General features: G+C 40.9%; 1 protein-coding gene across 5 annotated transcripts in view; it reads right to left on the bottom strand.

Annotated features, from left to right (window-relative positions):
- Positions 1-20,060, bottom strand: part of SRPK2 (SRSF protein kinase 2) — a 152,113-nt gene that overhangs the window by 85,163 nt on the left and 46,890 nt on the right. Inside the window, exon 1 of one of the 5 annotated variants that reach the window (XM_068160891.1) lies at positions 12,307-12,548. The exons of 3 other annotated variants lie outside the window; for them this stretch is intronic. In XM_068160891.1, coding sequence (XP_068016992.1) covers positions 12,307-12,344 — 38 coding nt within the window. In that variant the 5' untranslated portion in view covers positions 12,345-12,548. Of the gene's footprint in view, positions 1-11,680; positions 11,781-12,306; positions 12,549-20,060 lie in introns of those variants that run through there. One more of the 5 variants, XM_068160890.1, reaches the window with a different exon arrangement.

Raw genomic sequence — 20,060 nt, 5'->3', positions numbered from 1 at the left:
AGAGGAGACTCAGGGGTGACCTTATCACTCTCTACAACTACCTGAAGGGAGGTTGTAGACAGGTTCCCAGGCAGCCAGTACCAGAACAAGAGGACACAGTCTCAGGCTGCACCAGGGGAGGTTCAGGTTGGATGTTAGGAAGAAGTTCTACACAGAAAGAGTGATTGCCCATTGGAATGGGCTGCCTGGGGAGGTGGTGGAGTCGCTGTCATTGGAGGTGTTCAGGAGGAGACTTGATGGGGTGCTTGGTGCCATGGGTTAGCTGTTTAGGTGGGTTGGACTGGTTGATGGGTTGGACACGATGATCTTGAAGGTCTCTTCCAACCTGGTTTGATTTATTCTAAATTAAGGTTTATTCTATTTTATTCTCTTGTGAACTCTAGCCATTACAAGCTGGTAACTGAATTACTGTAAAACCTTCATCAAACATATGCATGCAGAAGCGAGTGAAAGACGCTCTCTAACCTATCCCACTCAACGTCTCAGTCCTTCAAACACAAAGTGGGACAAGAAGAATGAGGACTGGGGGGGAGGGCAAAGGGAAAGCCACGGGGTACAACTTCTGTTCTATTATTTGCATATAAACCTCCACTGCAACTGAATCTCAGAATACTTTTTGCAGGCAATAGTATACATATGAACTGCTATCTGCGCACGAAACAAGGAGGTCTTAGAAGTTCAGAGAGCCAAACTGCTACAAGTCTCAGAAATAAAGCTTTCAAGAATTAAAGACGACAACATGTATGTCAACTACAGCAGACTCATTATGATCTGTTGTCAAACTTTCTACAGAATAAAAGCAATCATTTAGAAGGAAAAAATAAACAAGCACAAAACTGTGACGGACCGAATCCAAACACTCCTGCCCTACAGCAATCCATTGAAGACCTGGCAGAAGCCTGGGAAGACATCCTAAAACTGCTCACACCTGTCCATGGGAAAGGCCTGACAAGAGCTATTGGCAGTAAAGGGCAGGAGTCTTTGGACACTGCACAACATGAGCTGGCAACAAATTGCAGAGTCCTGAAAGTGAATACAGGTATTATAGCATGCATAAAGACATTTTGGTAAAGTTGCATGTTAAGTATGGCATTGTTATCCTAAAAAAACAAAAAATAATGCCTGTGATCAAACTGCTCCCTAAAGAATTCTGATTTAGCTGCAATCAAGGCTGAGCTGAATACCCTCTTATTAGTTTAAGTAATAATTTTTTTTAAATATTAAAATAATAAGCTAAAAAAAACCCACACCCATACACACACAAATTGTCCAAAGTACTTAAAATATAAAATTCAGATGTTCAAGAAATTAAGAATTTTATAAATAGTAATTATGAAAAGAAAGAAGTTGGGGGAAATTTGCAGTCATATATTCCTCTGTGTTTTAAGCAGGAAAAAAAAAATTTAAAGGCATGCAAAAAAATGCTGTGCCTGTGGTCTCAGGAAAGTTGTGTGCATTTATTTGGTGTGGAGGTTTTTGAGTTTTTGGGGGGGGGGGTTCTAGCACAGTACTTGCTAGACAGACTTGAAAACATCAGCTGCTTGTTGCATTTTGTTTGTACTCTGCTCAAGCACACAGAGCTCTGTTTATATTCTTTGTAAATAAACAGGACTGCACACACAAAAAAATCTCACAACCCTCCAATCACATCATCTATTTCCCTTCCTGAGAAAAGCAACTTGGCAAAACCTCAAGTATTAGCTAGCTCTTGGGCTCTTACAGTAGAAATTATACGTGCCAGGTTTTCTGAATACAGATGTCAAATAGCCAAATATTGGCTAATACACATTGTGGGTCTGTGATATTTGTTTGCTCAGCTACCTTAAAAAGGAGTTGAGCAACCTCTTGAAGCTTGCAGGCCAAATTCACAACTGGCTTTCCTGTCCACTTTGGAGATGTGACTTTCCTTCTAAACATCAACACACAACTGCTTTTTGCCTTTAAACTGGACTACAGAATACTTTCTGGTATCTCTGTTCTGGACCACAACACAGCCCTAGATGCCAACAACTGAAGAACACCAATGGGTCAAAGCTTCAAGCAACTGCACAAACCATTTAAAACCAGCTACTAAGGCGACACGTAAAGCACACGTGTGGGTTTCTGTTCTCGTGAGTTCTAGTGAACTTCAATCCCAAGGAACTGGAAAGGAGCAAGAGGACTGGTGTGTCCATGCTATTCTTGCTTGAGTGCTCTGTGTATGTTTCTGTCAATGCCAGTAACAGCACTGGTCCAAGTCTCTTGCTCTGTGGCCAGCTGGCATGCATTTTCTGCGTGTCAGTGTGTGTGCACCTACTGCAAGTAAGTACTCAGTCTCAAGACGGCTGGCCCTGAGGACACAGACCTGCATTAGTCTTGTGCTAAACTCTTTAGGTAGGACACAAGGTATACTCTTGAGACCCAAAGCCCTCCACACCTGGCTGCCTCTAGCAACTGGCATGGCTAAAAGAACAGGTGCCTTTAAGCAAGTTTCTTATTCTTAGCAAAGGTATTGCTTCCTCTTTGGAGGAGAAGTGTATAAACCTGCCTTAAATTTCAGTTCAGGCTAGTCCACACTGCCTAAGCTGTTTTGGCATCTACACACTTAATGCAGTTTTACTAAAGCATTTTGTAAACCACTGAGTATTTGAATGACAACAAAACAAAAAAAAAAAAAAGTGTTGGCATTCTCAGGCACCATTCTACTCCAGCTCTATGTCCTCTGTTCCTTTTAATAGTTCCTTGAAATTCCTATGTGCAAAGCATGTCTGAAAGGAATCTTGAAAAGAAAACACATAGGAAAGATACAGTCAAGTCAACACTCAATGTACACCATTCTAACAGAAAAGTAACACAAAGCAAAAACATATATCAAAGCAAGTAATGTAAATTAAATTACAGGAACGTAACAACTTTGCCTAAGGAGCAATAGCACCTTTAAGTACCAGTGACCTGCACAAAATTCACGCATTCTCTGGCAGCACACTACAGTTACAGTGCCTAAGGAACAGCGTCCATGCTAATTCATCATGCCAGTAATCTAGCCCCATATCAAGAATGTATGTGAGAAAAGGGAAGGTTTTTTACCTTGATCACCAATGATATCTTTTTAAGCGCTGTATTCTTTCACTTCTGTGTGAAACATAAGCAATCTGAGGAAGGCTGTATGCTTTATTTGGCTTTCTAGACTAACAGTCTGAAACACCCATTACCTGGGAAGGAGCTAAGTACACTTCAAACAAAGTATGTAAAAGATTGTTTGTACTCTTATTTATACTAGAATAAAACCTTCTAATTGATAAAAGAATACTTTTATCCCTATGGCTGATCATCTTTTTCATGGCACTTAGGGAAGTCCTGGTTAAAAGCTGTATTAGTCTTCTTGAAAGCAGACACTTATCACAGGCTAAGATACCAAGTAGCAGTGGAAATTCCTGACTCTTCTCACATATGCAACAGGAGCTGTCAGAAAGGCTTTACACTTTCATACTGGGGATGACAAAGCACCACTGAGGAAACCACCACACGTGGTCTCCTATGGGTATGGTAATCCTTTTATAGAAAGACTCATAAAGAGCAAAGATGATTCTAAACATCTTCCATTCTTGTTCATGGCATGAAATAAACAGAGGTTGATATGTCTGTTTGGTATTTGGGCATGGCAGGATATGAATGCATCTATGGACACAGGCCATAGCAGCTGAAGATGACAGACAATAAAAATCTGCAGGTTTTATCTGATGCTGGGTACAGAATAACAGAAGAGTTGTCCACTGAAACCCATAGGAATTTCATGACCCTTTCCCCACCCCCACAAACAACAAAAAACCCACCAAAAATAATAATAATTTAAAAGAAAAACTTAAATCACTGCTGTATCTTGTGACAGAGTGGTTAATAAAGAAAATAACAGTCTCTTTGTAGTAGTATTAATGACAAAAAACAATTCTCCTAGCTTTTACCAGAACTACTGTTAATATGTAAGCTTTCACAACTCTGAAGAAACATGCAGCTGAAGAAGAGGGAAGCATTTCTGCACTAATACAGCTACCTTTGCCTGCCCAAAAGACAGACACTATCCCTAAGCATAGTACAACTCAGCATCAGAAGCAAGGACAAGTGCCTGCATTCTTAGGAAACTGCTTTATGAAAGCAAAGCACTAAAATTCTTGAAATGTTTCATGCTACTCCAATGACCTTTCACCAAATGAGAAATAGCTTTAAGAAATCCTTGTCCCCTCCACAGACTTATGCTGCTCTAGGTTTTGGAAAAAATAACTTCAAGATTAAGCAGCACAACACTAAAATACAGATGTTTCACAAGCTTTCAAGAGAAGAAAATAGGATCTTTTAGTGAGGGTATCACTAATTTACAGACATTTGCTGTTTCAGCAGAAAACAAGGTAAAGTTAGAATTAGGGCACATTTAGCAGTACAGAGAGGTTATTTAAAGTGTCTTCTGAACATCCTATTAAACACAATGACCAACATTTCATAGGAACGCCTACATAGGATGTGGTTCTGGTCTTGAACCCTGTCCAGTTCAAAGAGAAGCAATCAACCAGCCTAGTTAACCTAAAGCTGTATTCAGATGAGAAAAGCAGCATAGACAAACTTGGTAAAGAACTGGTGCTCCTTTGGCTGTAGCACATGTCATAGGCAAAGCTTGGGGCTGCATGCATTTGGCTTCAGTCTTTAAGGCTCCAATTACAAAAGAAAGAAGACGACTGAATAACAGAAAGGGAAATAGCAATTCATTATTCATCTAGTCACAATCAGCGACATGAGTTTGGTAAATGACTTTCATATTTGCTTTTAAGTCATGATTAAAACAGTGATTAGGCCCAAAGTTGACTGTTGCTATTTTGTCAGAGACTTTACTCAAGCCAAAGTGTGAGTCCTGAAGAAAATACAGAAGCACCTGGGGCAGATATGGGCTCCAGACTGCAAAATTCCTGCAGACAGACCTAGTAAGGCCTTTGGGTCACAACATCCTTTATATAGGAAAGGTTATTTTTCAACCAAATGGAAGTGCTGACGAATATCCTTCCAACTGCATAGCAGAATTCATGGCAACTCACAAGCTGAGAGATGCTAAAATTTCCCAATAATACGTTTAGAATATACAAAACAGGCAATAAAATGGAATGCTTAAATTGAAATACATTTGCTTAACCTGTTGCTTAGTGTCTCTTGCTAACTACAACTGTGGATCAATGAAAATACATGTATCACAGTAATTTTACTGAACTGTATGAATGTCTGAAAATTTCATATTCATTTGTGTGAAGTTGCAGAAAAATCACAAATTAATTTAGCCTGTGGCACAGCAACAACCAAAACACAGTCATGTGGCAGAAACACACATTGGTTTATGCAATCTGTCAGGCAACACTCCCTTACTATCTCTTTGGGGGCCTGGATTGGACATTGTAGCGAAGCCACGATTAAGGCAGTGATTAGGCCAGAAGTTACAAGACATAAACCAGATTGAATTTGTAATACAAAAGGCTATGTTTAAAATGACCTGTTACTTTGCTGATATTTTACCCTGAAGTGCAATTGGAATATATATGTTTTACCTTTGAAAGTCTATTGTTCAAGTCATGGTTTTCAAATGTTTTACACACATGCAATCAGCACTGGATTGCTTGAATTAATTTTCAGTGAACAGTTCTCATAGAGAAAAAAACTCACAACCTCCTCAGCACCTCTCCCATTCCCAAAGTTCTCTCATTTATTTCCTAGAGTAAGTGCCAAAAATTGAGACTTGTCTTTTCAAAAGTCACCTCCCCATAACAAAATCTCTCAAACAGCTGCACAACAAAAAACTCTTAAAAAAAAGTAAAAAAAAAGGTTTAAAAAAGTCAAGTGGGGCATAGAAGATCTCAATAGTAGGAATATTAATGATGCTTTCACTTGTGACTAAGTATTAAAGTACATGATTTCTTCGTGTACTGCCAAAATTCCACAGGTGAAGTCTATCGTTGGAAAATAAAATATGCATCAAATTCTAAATCTTTGCACAACCTGCTAAAGAACTGATACAGGCACTGTCAACTCTAAACCAACCACAATGTCCCCTAAAAACATCACCTCAAGTAATAAAGCTGATCCACGAGTGGCTGCTTCTACACAGGCCATTGCCATGTTTCTTTCTCACAAGGTCAACGGCATGCTGCAGCATTCTTTATCTCTACATCCTTTTCATATTTCACCTAAAAGCCTTGCATGATAAAATGATGAGCTTGTAAGACTTTTAACATGAAAAACACACAAAACAGGGAGTTATTTTGGTCCCATTTTAGTAATCTGAGATCAATTATCAAGTCCAAATGAGCTATAGAGGCATACCATCCTCAAATAGAGCCAGGTGGTAGAATGAAGTGCCTCCCTGGACAATAGTTTAACGGCCCACAGTAAGACAGGATGATTTCCTCCACACTTCTGAGATAAAACCCCCAAATGTCAGTATCAGCTTGCTATTCTAAAGAATGGGGGGGAGAGAAAATATTGTTCATTGTTACCAGATATTAAACAAAACTGAAAAACTGAAGTTGTGTGACTACTAAAATTACATTAAACAGCCCTGAAATGGATGTCAAGCAGTATTTCTTTTACACTCAAAACCAAAATAAAGCACGAAGACAGCTACAGAAAAGATGTTATTTTAGAAACCATATGACAAAGTTAGCAGGACCCAAAAACCACGTTGCATTATTCTGATAAGTTTTGTTTGTATGCTATATAAATTACTATACAATTATCTTACAACACTCTATTACCTAATAATTATCCTTAAACATATATCTGACACATAGCAATGCCAGCTCACACAATGTTGTGACGTAATGGTGGTTCTACTTTCATTGTTATGCTTCACCACAAGTGATAACTCCTGCCTTTGGAAAAGCAGTGCATCCACAACTAAATTCATTTTAATAACAAAATAAAACAAACAAACAAAAGACAAGAACAACATAAAATACAGGTACACACACAAAAAAATCTCCCCAAATGTTCCCAAACTTAAAGGAACCCTTCAGCATTGTAATTAGTTTCATAATGCGTCTTTTATTAGTTAACATCAGGTCTCTTAAAAAAGGAAGCAGACAGTAATCAGTCTCCAGTTTCTTCCTTCCTCCTCATTATTTTAGATTTCTTCCTCTAATTTTATACCTGACTGCATTCTTAGCATGACTTGATGGAGGGCTATGTAAACGCACTGAGAAGTACCTCAATTTGCCCTGTGAAGATAAATCACATAGAGGCATATACATAGCACAAGACAAAATAAACCAAAAACCAACCAACAAACACTACTCGCCACAACAGCAAAACCCCACCCAACCAAGGTTGGAAGAGACCTCAAAGATCGAGTCCAACCTGTCACCACAGACCTCATGACTAGACCATGGCACCAAGTGCCACATCCAACCCTTTTTTGAACACCTCCAGTGATGGTGACTTCACCACCTCCCTGGGCAGCACATTCCAATGGCCAATCTCTCTTTCTATAAAGAACATCTTAACATCCAGCCTAAACTTCCCCTGGTGCAGTTTGAGACTGTGTCCTCTTGTTCTGGTGCTGGTTTCCTGGGAGAAGAGACCAACCCCCACCTGGCTACAACCTCCCTTCAGGTAGTTGTAGACAGCAAGAAGGTCTCCCCTGAGCCTCCTCTTCTCCAGGCTAAACAATCCCAGCTCCCTCAGCCTCTCCTCACAGGGCTGTGCTCAAGGACTCTCCCCAGCCTTGTTGCCCTTCTCTGGACACGTTCAAGTGTCTCGATGTCCTTCCTAAACTGAGGGGCCCAGAACTGGACACAACATGTCATCCTTAAACCTTGCCTGCACCACCTCACCCAGTACTTCTATACACTAGATAACACAAACTTTGCTGTCCTACTGTCATTTGAAACTATCTTCCCTTTCCTGCTCTTCATGAAACCTCTCAAAATCATGAAAATGGAATTATACATACACTAATTATCTGTTTAGACTGGTCATGAATGGTTGCTACTTACTTTTAAAAAAATCACAGGATCACAGGATGTTAGGGGTTGGAAGGGATCTCCAGAGATCAAGTCCAACTTCCCTGCCTGAGCAGGACCATATAACCATATCATCCAGTACACATCACACAGGAATGCATCCAGATCGGTCTTGAAAGTCTCTAGAGAAGGAGACTCCACAACCTCTTTGGGGAGCCTGTTCCAGTGCTCCATGACCCTTACAGTAGGGAAGTTCTTCCTTGTGTTGAGGTGGAACCTCCTGTACTGGTGCTCGTATCCATTGCCCCTTGTCCTATCACAGGGCACAACTGAAAAGAGCCTGTCCCCTCCCTCTTGACACCCAGCCCTCAGGTATTCATAAACATTTATTAAATCCCCTCCCAGTCTTCTCTTCTCCAGACTAAACAGCCTCAGGTCTCTCAGCCTTTCCTCATAAGGCAGTGCTCCAGTCCCTTAATCATCCTCAGAACCCTCTGTTGGACTCTCTCAAGTAGATCCAAGTCCCTCCTGAACTGGGGAACCCAAAACTGGATGCAGTATTCCAGGTGAAGTCCTACCAGGGCAGAGTAGAGGGGCAGGAGAACCTACCTTGAGAAATAAAAATCACCGAAGCAGAAATCTATTTTGCAGAAATGTATATATGCATTTTTTGCAGAAAGATGAGAAAAGAGCAGGTCAAATACTTCAGACTTAGCAGCCTTGATAGCAACCATTACCAGTATATACCCTGGGGTCAAACTGCATTGCTAAGATGACACAAATTTAGAATCCAAAATTAGAACTAAAAAATACTGCGTTTTTTGTCCTAAAATATGAAAAAGAAATACATATACATTAGGTTTACATCTAAGGAGTAGGAAGGTATCCAGACAGAATAACTGATTTTCCTCTGAACTAGCAAGAAGATCCTTAAAAATGCCAGAAAAAATCATCTGTACACCTCAAAAGTTGACTCTGCTGTACCTGAGAACAACGCGTAACTCTCACAACAGAAACAAAAGTATTTTTTCTTTATTGGAGAGTTCTTGAAAGATCTACCTCCTCCATCTGGCTGCTGTTACTTGCTTTCTCATGACATTTGCAAAGTTTCAACTGGTAACCTCACACAGCTTCCACCGAAACATGAAAAACATGGGGTACATGGTAGTTCAATACATACAGAAACCAGATGTGTGTCACACTCTTAAGCATGCTGCAGGAAAACATTTCCATGGTATACTTAAAGCTCAGATATCCAAACAAATCAATTCAGCGTAACAAGCTACCTGATCGACTGTAACTCCACTGTAACCAACCATGTGCACACACACAGGTGTAGTTACCCCAGTTACCTTATCAACAAGGAATAAGGATTTTGTCACACACTGCTAACATCCACATGGGCAGCACTAACTACTCAGAATGTACCACTTATAGGTGCAGTCTGCTTAATGAAATAACCCGTAACACCCCAAAACACAGCTATCTTATTCCTGCCCATCTGCAATTACACTTTTCTATTGGGAAGGGTAGGGATGAATCTCACTACCAAAAATGTCTCCAGTTTGTATTCATTTACTTCCCAAGGCTGCAATGCCTTTTAACCTCTCAGTGAATCCTCAACAACAGTGTTCATCTCACTTTCTCATTAATCTCTCCTAAAAGCCTCTTAAAAATGTAACAACTGACCATCCTAGGAGAACACTGCAGGATTTCTAACATGTTCAGCTTCTGTAACAACCAAACCATCCATTAAATTCTAGCTTCCTTCTCATGTTTTTTTTTCTTCCAGGATAACATGTTGAACTCGCCAAGTGAGCAGGAGAACCTACAAACATTAAACTGTCTCGTAAAAACAAAGGCCAACCGAAGAAAGGGTCAAATAACGAGCTTCTCTCTCATCCCTTCTCTGTTCCTGTTTCATTGGTTTCTGCAAATGCAGAGAGCACCTCCTCTCCTCTCCCCTCCCACTCCAAAAGCACTGTCTGGCAGTCTCTGTTAGTGTGGAAAACAAGAACCAAGTCATGGACTCTCTCAGATCCTCAACCCAAACTCAAGCTTCTCAGAAAGTCCAACCTCTCGGAGCAAGGGTGAAAGAATAAAAATAATAATTTTTAAAAAATGCAAGTATGAATTCCCTTTTTGTGTTTCTCAAAAACATGCATATTTTCATGTCTGCATGCTACGAACACACACTGAAATGTTACTATACAGCAGATTAGGGACAGTTTAGCCATTTAGACAATCAATATTGCAGTTCTTTTCTTAAAAAAAAAACTCTTGCAGGTTGATTTTTCAAAGGGCCTTGAAAGGAACTGGCAGCTAATAGGATAGCACTGTTTCATAACAGCTTGCAAAAAAATTCAGTCTATTTTTAGATATATGAAAAGAATGTGGTTAGTGAAGGGGAAAAAAAAATCACAGTATATAAAATGCTCTTATTTATAACTGACCTTGTAAACCATGAAGCTGATGTGTCAGATCACTCTCCAGGTGAACACTAAGTACCACATTTAAATCCCCAAAAGAAATGCATATACAAAATTCAGGTTTTAATCTTTATTGCCAGATAAAGCATCAAGCTGTTATAAAACCTTGCTTTTAATGAATGACATTGAAATGGATCTCAGGCAAAATGAAGCTTTTAGTAATCATGTTATAATCCTTTCATCTAGTACTACCATTAGTTCAACTATTAGCATATTTTGCTGATCTGTTTTAGGGTGCTGCAAAGCATTTATATTTATATATATCTACGTTATATACTGAATTCTCTCACAGCAACACCAACCAAAGCCTTTCCAAAAATGAAGTTAACACCTGTTTCCTTTACTATTTTCACTCTGTCATCCCCTCTGTTGTCACCACCATTTTGTTAGGTCTTTTAAATAAAAATTAAAGCATCAGGTGAACTAATTTAAGATTTCTTTCACAATTCTTAATTTTGAATAAAATAAATAAATAAATATATCTCAAAGCTCTTCTTATATTTCTCCATTTTGGAAAGGTGACTTAACAACCTATTTCCCACACACCATTTTCTGTATCTCCCATTGCTGGTATTTTGCTATACTACAGCTGGTTGAAGGCAGCGCAGTTTGCTTCCATATATCTTACACAAATATAAATCATATTCAACTGCTCGTTTTTTGGTATGGTGTGTGGGTTTTTTTAAACCATGCATGCTATACAGCACTCATTTTGAAAGATGTCTTTTAGTCTGCTTCCTTAAGATTGCTTCTAATGCATTATCATGTGCATGCTGAGCCAATCGATAAAATCTACTTCAGATGATCATTTCAGCTAAACTCACAATGCGAGTGCTTAGAATATACAATTTTCCTTTTTTTACATCTACACCCGATATTAAAATGGCAAAGCAGTACATTCATTTGGGTCTTCTGCATACAAAGGATGACTCTGAAACAGTTGAAAAATATTACTGATACTATATTGTTCTGGATTTAAGCAGTTTTGAAAATAAAAATTTCTTCTACAATTCAGTCACGAGGAAAACAGAAGTGAGCTGGGCTGGATGACTTACAGATCAAAAATAATCACCAGGAGGTTGTTTCATGTCAGAGAACTTTAATGCACATTTAGCATTCTGAAATATTTCATTAAAAGAAACAGCTACTTGAAACAGTAATAATCTGACTGACAGGTAAAATAATTGCTTTAAAAGCACTTCTGAGTCATTTTGTCCTTACCTGCAGGCATGAACCATTACTGCATGCAGCGACTGCTCCATTTCCTAGGACAGACTTGAACAAGAACCACATTCTCTGATTCTATGATCTATCTCATACAATGTGACTAATCGGAGGATTTGCAATTCCTGAGCTACTTCGCAAAGGGCACTCCCTTTCCACATAACAGGACACGGAACGCTTCACCAAGTTGCATTTCCTACGCATCTAAATAGAAAGGAACCCTTTGCAACCGTGCAACCGTTTCCTGCAACACAACAAAAACCCGAGGGGCTTTAAAACCCGATTTAGAAACCGAGATGCTGCTCTTGCGCGACAGTGAAAAGGAGCAAGGACTGCAACACCCGCACACAAAACGCAGCAGCCTGCTTTAGGAGGATTTGCATGCTGCAGCCCAGCAGGCTTCATTAAAAAGAAAAAAAAAAAAGCCAGAAACCAAAAAATGTCTGAAAAAAAAATGCACGAAGCTTAACCAAAACGAGAGGTTCAATGGATACAGTATAATAACCGGCATGCAGTACGTAAACGATGCTACAAAACTTGACGAGGAAAAGCAAAACCAAGCCCTGCGCCGCTGCTTGGCGGTGCCACACCATCAACGGTTCATGCAGGAGATGCAGCCGTACCTTTCTGAAGAGGACGACTTCTCAGAGTTAACTGACATCAGCAGCTCAATCTTCTGCTTGATTTCTGGAAAAATCAGAAAATGTTCACAACCGAGACCGCCTGCCCTCGCTTTCTGCAACCTTTTTAACCAAGCGACTTTATTTCCCTAAGCCCTTTTGTTAGGAAGGAGGCCGCAGGAGCCACGGTGCCCGTGCGAGGGTCGGCCCAGCCGCGCTCTGAGGGACGAGGCGGGAGGCGGCGGCCCGGGCCGGCCCGCGCACATGACTGGGCACGGCGGCGGGCGGAACCATTCCGCGGCGCGCGGGGGTGGGTGGGGGAGAAACCGGCTCGGAGGAATCCGGCACGGACACGAGATGAGTGTCGCCGTCACCGGCGGGGATACGGAGGTGACCTTGTAAGGAGGGAAAAAAACCCGACCAAGGGACTTGTGGCACGGATTATCTTCCCGGTTAGTTATCTAAAATGTATTCAACACCCTCGAAAACCTCCAGATTAAAGGCCCTGAAAAATATGGCTCTTTGGATCATTTTGTCACAAAGAACGAAGCGTTAAATCACTACTTCCATACATCAGGCATGAAAAACACTACGCCTATCTAGATTTTAGTCTTTAGCGCCTTGCCTCTAATTGCTTCCAAATATACCGTAAAAAGTAATACTTAGATTCCCTTCATTTTAGAAGCATCCATTAATTACCAATCCAGCACTTGTGAAGGACTCAGCAAAAACACTCGCCGGGGCATCCTGGGCTGATGATGCCTCATTCTGTGCTAACAGAAACCGCCTTGGCTGCGCACCCCACACGGCCCCCCGCACCAACTGCTACTAGGGGAAGGAGAGGCACCCCCGGCCCTCTGTCACTTGTTTCTCAAGACCCTGGGGAAGCAGAACAGAGAGACCGTGGGAAATGAGTACACCAGAAACTGCAGAGTCAAGAGATTTGTAACGCAAATAACCCCAAAAGAATAATGTCACAGATGTAAGCACCATTTTAAGATCCAGAGACTGTAGTTCCATCTAAGGCAACTCTGGTAAGACCCGTGTAACATTAAAGACTATGTCCACTGGTTTCCAAGCAAAGTAAATCTCAACTATTTGGGATTAACCATCGTACAACAGAAAAGCTTCAACCTGATTTTTCCCCCCTCTCTTACATGCATTTCACATATAAAATCTAGTTCCTCATTTCTGTTATTATTTGTTTTTTAAAAAGTTAAAAAAACATTACTATTTTATCACCCTCCTGTTCTAGTGGAAGGGTTGCAAGTTAGCAGTGATCATCACCTGATTATGTGTATGCCACCTGTTCTTCCCAAAACATACTGACTGGAGAAAGCTACAAGAATCAGTTCTCACATCCCAAGGAGATGCTTCTCACAGCTTTCAAGACATGTCTGACATGTCAATACATTCACAACTGACTTCAGTGGATGACTTCAAGAACTATGGAAGACTTCCTGTAACCATTTCCCACCACAGGCAGCAGGTCCTCCTCTAGACAGATACCAAGGCAGAAGTTCAGTTGCCACAAGAAGGGCCAGGTTGATGGCTGGGAAACCTCCCACGTTCTGGACAGCGCCAGAGCTGCTGTGTTCTAGAAAACAAGCCTGCTTATCTAGTCTATGGGACCTCATCATTGAAAGCCGTAACAGTTCTCATTTAAGCCATGGGGCGTCTTTCTCTCTGTGCCTTAGTTCTTCTCCAGCCGTCAGGAGGATATGGCAGCACTAACTAAATTCCCCAGGGATACTGTTGTTGGTTTTTTCAGCTGAAAACAACCCAACAGTCTATGACAAAGTAATAGTGAGAACCCTCAAACACCAAATTATCTCATTTTGTAATCAGTGCAGTTTTGAAAATGGCTATTAAGTACAGCTTAAAAGAATTACTATTAAGTATGACTTAGAACAAACTCCTGGCAAAGCTGTCAGCCCATGCCTTGGACAGGAGCACACTGCATTGGGTTAGGAACTGGCTGGATGGCCGAGTCCAGAGAGTGGTGGTGAATGGTGCCACATCCAGCTGGCAGCCAGTCACTAGTGGTGTGCCCCAGGGATCAGTGCTGGGCCCCATCCTCTTTAATATCTTTATTGATGATCTGGATGAGAGCATTGAGTCCATCAGCAGTAAATTTGCGGACGACACCAAGCTGGGGGCAGGAGTTGATCTGCTGGAGGGTAGAGAGGCTCTGCAGAGAGACCTCGACAGGCTGGACAGATGGGCAGAATCCAAGGGCATGAGATTTAACACATCCAAGTGCCGGGTTCTGCACATTGGCCACAGCAACCCCATGTAATGCTACAGGCTGGGGTCAGAGTGGCTGGAGAGCAGCCAGGTGGAGAGGGACCTGGAGGTACTGGTCGATGGTAGGCTGAACATGAGCCTGCAGTGTGCCCAGGCAGCCAGGAGGGCCAATGGCATCCTGGCCTGCATCAGGAACAGTGTGGCCAGCAGGAGCAGGGAGGTCATTCTGCCCCTGTACACTGCACTGGTTAGGCCACACCTTGAGTCCTGTGTCCAGTTCTGGGCCCCTCAGTTTAGGAAGGAGGTTGACTTGCTGGAACAAGTCCAGAGAAGGGCAACGAAGTTAGTAAGGGGTTTGGAACACAAGCCCTATGAGGAGAGACTGAGGGAGCTGGGATTGCTGAGCCTGGAGAAGAGGAGACTCAGGGGTGACCTTATCACTCTTTACAACTACCTGAAGGGAGGTTGTAGACAGGTGGATGATGGTCTCTTCTCCCAGGCAGCCAGTACCAGAACAAGAGGACACAGTCTCAGGCTGCGCCAGGGGAGGTTTAGGCTGGATGTTAGGAAGAAGTTCTATACGGAGAGAGTGATTGCCCATGGGAATGGGCTGCCCAGGGAGGTGGTGGAGTCGCCGTCATTGGAGGTGTTCAGGAGAAGACTTGATGGGGTGCTTGGTGCCACGGGTTAGTTGTTTAGGTGGGATGGATTGGTTGAAGGGTTGGATGCGATGATCTTGAAGGTCTCTTCCAACCTGGTTTATTCTATTCTATGCTGGACTGCTCCATGAAGAGCTTTAATGCCACTTTGTTTTCAACTGTACAATTACACTGTTATTTAGTGAAACATATGACACTGGTGTTAATCATACAAGTTATGCAATGCAGTGGATATAGAATCATAGAATGGTTTAGGCTGGAAGAGACCTAGAGACTTAGAGATCATTGAATCCAACCTACCTGCCATGAGCAGGGACGCCTCTCAACTGGACCAGGATACTCAAGGCCTCATCCAACCTGGCCTTGAACATCTCCCTGAGGGGCCATACACAACCTCTCTGGACAATCCATTCTTTCTGTTTTTAAGAAACTATCACTTGTATTTGATATTGTCCTACTGCAATACAGGAATGCTGATTTCTCACATTTCTGATACACTTAATGTTCTCTTGGAATCATCTACCTGGGTATTTTTAAAGAATACATCCATAGCAATATTACTGCTGTCCTTCCAAACAGTTTTTCACACATGAGCTCAGGTTAAAAAGTAACAAAATACCCTGAAAAAAACTTGTTTTCCTTCAAAATGGCTGCCACCTCCTATTAGTACCCATGAGGTAACTCTGCTCTAATTCTTAAAAGCAGACATCTTTCATACAGGATACACTGTTTGTTGTTTAATGTTGTCCTCATTAACACAATGGGAGGACAAAGATAATCTGACAGTATGTATGTATACTTTAATGGCAGCTGTGGCACTGTTTTTTCCAAGCAAAAAAATCCAAGACTGCTCATTAAGAACTCACTGAACAATGTTATTTCCTTCTGGAAAAACAGCAAGCATAGCACTAGCATGTTAAAACTTCATCTCACTGTATCGTCACCATCAGCAGGACTCAGGAACGTATGGGATACAAAAAGGAATTAAACATGGTAGGAAGGAAACGTGCACTGGCAGAAACCACAAGCTTCAGAACATCCACCACGCAAATTTGTTTCTGCTTCCCAAAAGGGAAAATACCCTAGAAACTACAGAGATGAATTGGCCTTTTACTTGTTAAAGTTTCCATATAGAGAGATATACAGCCTAAGTCACATATTTAGTACCTCTGAAAAATTTTCAGTGCATTCCACTTCTTAAGTTTCTTGTTTATGGAAATTTTGGAAAAAAGTTTGTAGATAAAAATCAAGGAAGCTTTAGGGTTTTAAGATACACTACAATCACTCTTAAAGTGGCCTACTATAGACTCAGGGAAACAGAATTACACTTAAACCTAACTATGCATCTGAATTTCTCTTCAGTCACTCAGGTGACTACCTAAGCCTTGCTGACATAACGTGACATCTTTGCCATGCTGTTGCACTCGTTAATGAAGTGCCTACTGAAACACAAAGATCATATTTAGAAGAACTTTTCAGACTGGTAGTTCTGAGTTTGGCAGCATTTGCCTGACCAGATGCACATCCAATATCAAGTTGTTGCTTTTCCCTCCCTCATCCTATCTCACCATAATAACCAACTCTGTCCAATGACTGTTTGAAACTGTGGTTGTCCAGAAAACCATTTTTAAGAAAAGAAAGCACTAACATTATTTATACGGTGCAATTTACATTATTGATCTTGTATTACCTTTATGATTTGTATGTATTTTACCTTAATGAGAAAGGTTTTATTTGGAGGGGACAGGGACACAGTTAAGAACATTTCTTAGAGCTGCCATTGTGGACAAAAAAAAACAGATATTCACAAAGTACATTACAATGTATCTGCCCATCCTTTAAAAATCATCTGCTAATTGCTTCCTAATACTAAGCAAAAACCATCTTCACATGACAACAGCTGTACATAAGACAGCTAGAGACAGAGTGATTTAAGTCACTCTGTACTCAGCACAGGTTAAGGTCACACCTTGAGTGTTGTGCTCAAGTTCTGGGCCACTCACTACAAAAGGGACTTGAGGTTCTGGAGTGCATCCAGAGAAGGGCAGTGAGGCTGCTGAAGGGCCTGGAGCACATGGCCTATGAGGAGCATGTGCGGGAGCTAGGGTTGTTCAGTCTGGAGAAGAGAAGGCTGAGGGGAGACCTCATTGCTCTCTACAACTCCCTGAAGGGAGGTTGGAGTAAGGAGTGGGCAGCCTCTTCTCACTCGTGACAAGTGACAGGACCAGCAGGAATGGTTTCAAGCTGCATCAGGGAGATTCAGGATGGATGTTAGGAAACATGTTTTCACTGAAAGGGTTCCCAAACATTGGAATGTTCCACCCAGGGCAGTGGTGGAGTCACCATTCCTGAAGGTATTTAAGCAGTGTGTGGACCTGGCACTAAAGACATGGTTTAGTGTTGACCCTTCAGTGCTGGGTTGAAGGTTGGACTGGATGATCATTATGGTCTCTTTCAACCAATGATATTTTGTGATTCTGTAAGCCATTATTACTCTGTTCATTAGAAGAGAACAAATAATCAGCTGTATTTTCCCATCCTCGTCTAGAACAAGGCAGATGGTGTGCTGAGTGTGCGTGGCCAGCTTTTCTTCCAAAGCTGAAAGACAGTCCACCTCTGGCATAGTAATGGAGTGTTAATTTTTTCATACCCTCAAACTATGTCACTTTGCTGTCTTAACTCACTCGACACAACCAATAATTTCCAATTTCTATTCTGAAATATTTCTAATTTATTCCTTTTACGATCTAGTAAACAACTGTTACTGTGGCAGGACCCTTGATAATAGCATTTTCTTTCAGGTCTACAATTTGCCTAAATGCCTCAAGTGCTATTCAAGCTTTCAAATATTCTTGTTACACTCGTTTGTTATGTTCTTTTCCTTCAAAATTCAAGGAAAAAAAAATGTTCTAATGCTGCAGGTTGACAAACTAAATTCCACTCAACCCCCCCCCCAGATTTCTATTCATCCAAACTGAATCAAGCATATGTTACCTTCTAAAGTCTGAAGCAATGACTCATAATATCTTGCACACACACAGATTCCTGCCTCTCCTAGGAGATGAACCTACATGATTTACCCAAAAGGATTAAACTGGGTCACAATTATTTGATACATGTTATAACCTTAAACTCCAGGTTAAAAATTCTCCTTAGCCTTACTTTTTATTGTCATTCACTGTTCTTAGAAGTGTTATGTTTTTAAGGCCTTTTTACAAATTTTATAGTTAGAAGTCCTTGTAGTATAAATATTTTTTACATAGAGATATTTTGACAGGATATTCACAGGATGTTTTCCAGTATGTTCTGTCAAACTTTTTATACAGTGATAATCACCACAGTATCTCTGTAACTGGCTTTTCCAAATATTCTTGCAAGGTTTTCAATGACTTACCCAGCACATAATCAAGTCCTTATACTCCTTGTATCTCAGGCATAAAGAGGTCACATTCAACTCTGTCCCTCTCACAGGAAACAGTACTTATTTCACCTTTCTTGGCCTTGTAAGAGGACAAACACGTCATCCTCGGTATGAGGCAAGTCAAAAACCTCCCCATTTTAACAGTGAGTTATGGCCCACTGGGACATAGGTCCACATGGTGATCATCTTCCCCAAAGCTTAAATCTTCAAGAAAACTGGGTAGGATACAGAGTTGTCTCTGACAACCTTCAATTAAGATGTACTTATTTCTTACAAGGAAGGAGACAAAGAAAGAAGTGTTTATACATGAAGAAGGAATAAGAGCATCTGTGAAAGACAGCAGAAGGAGCATCCTAAGCAGCCATTAAAACTGCCAAAACCAAAATACTGATGTCAGCTGTACTGTACCATGCTTGCTAAATAAGATCCAGTTCTCCTTCTGGCTTTATCTCTGGTTGCACTGTACAACTCTACTGTAAATAAGTCTGTCCATGTGCACTGTGTAATCTAGATTCTGGGAATCATTGGCAACAAAGAATGAAAAATTAAGGCTGTCTCACAGCAACCTTCCCAATATTACAACAACCCCTGAAATTCTGTATCCAGCCAGTTAGCCATCCTTCTGCATGTTCTCTGCAGCTTATTTCTTATTGAAAAGACAACTTAAGGGCCAGTAAAAACTCTTAAAGGACACCAAAAATCTCCTTGTCAAACCAGTATCAATTACTGCAAGGAAAAGACTTTGGATTGTGGCACGTGCACCTTTGCTATCTCTGATGTGAAGCACACAGCTTACAAAAGAAACTTAAAAGCGAAGCCATCAACACTTTCCAGTCACCCTAAATGCACATATACTAAGTGTAATCATACCTGCTTCTTGCATATGGATCTGCCTGCCTGCTACCGTTGTCAATGCCAATGCAAGCAAAATCATCCAACACATTGCACAGAAGGAAATCATTGTCTTTTGTAACAGACAAATAGCAACAATAAAGCTGTAACAACAGTACCCGAGAACAGGTATGATTCTCTGATAATATAGCATCTTTTTATTATTTGCAAATATTATTTTAGCCAAATCAATTGATCTAACCATTCATAAATTACATCTCGATCAAGTTAGGGTTTATAGAAACAGTCCTTTTAGTCAAGCTGTAAAGCAGAAACATTAAATGAAAAAATATTACTGAGGATACAATTGTATGATGACAGATTTTAAACATGCATGCAGTGCCCATGGAAGAAGAAACCATCTGATTACATTTCAAGGGTGGTTCTCACATATACTATTTTCACTCTTTACTTGCCAATGCCCTGGATTTACATAGCAACACGAGAGGACACCAGGATTTTTCTGTTGGGCTTCTCCATATCTAACAGTGGACACAGCAACATGAGAAAGTATTTATTTAAACTGGTACACAAATGGT

The sequence above is a fragment of the Melanerpes formicivorus genome, unplaced genomic scaffold (assembly GCF_026170545.1).
Source record: "Melanerpes formicivorus ecotype bairdi unplaced genomic scaffold, bMelFor1.0.p_v2 SCAF_54, whole genome shotgun sequence".
Lineage (NCBI taxonomy): Eukaryota > Metazoa > Chordata > Aves > Piciformes > Picidae > Melanerpes > Melanerpes formicivorus.
The sequence above is the reverse complement of the archived record's forward strand: the minus strand, read 5'-3'. Positions and strand labels throughout refer to the sequence as shown.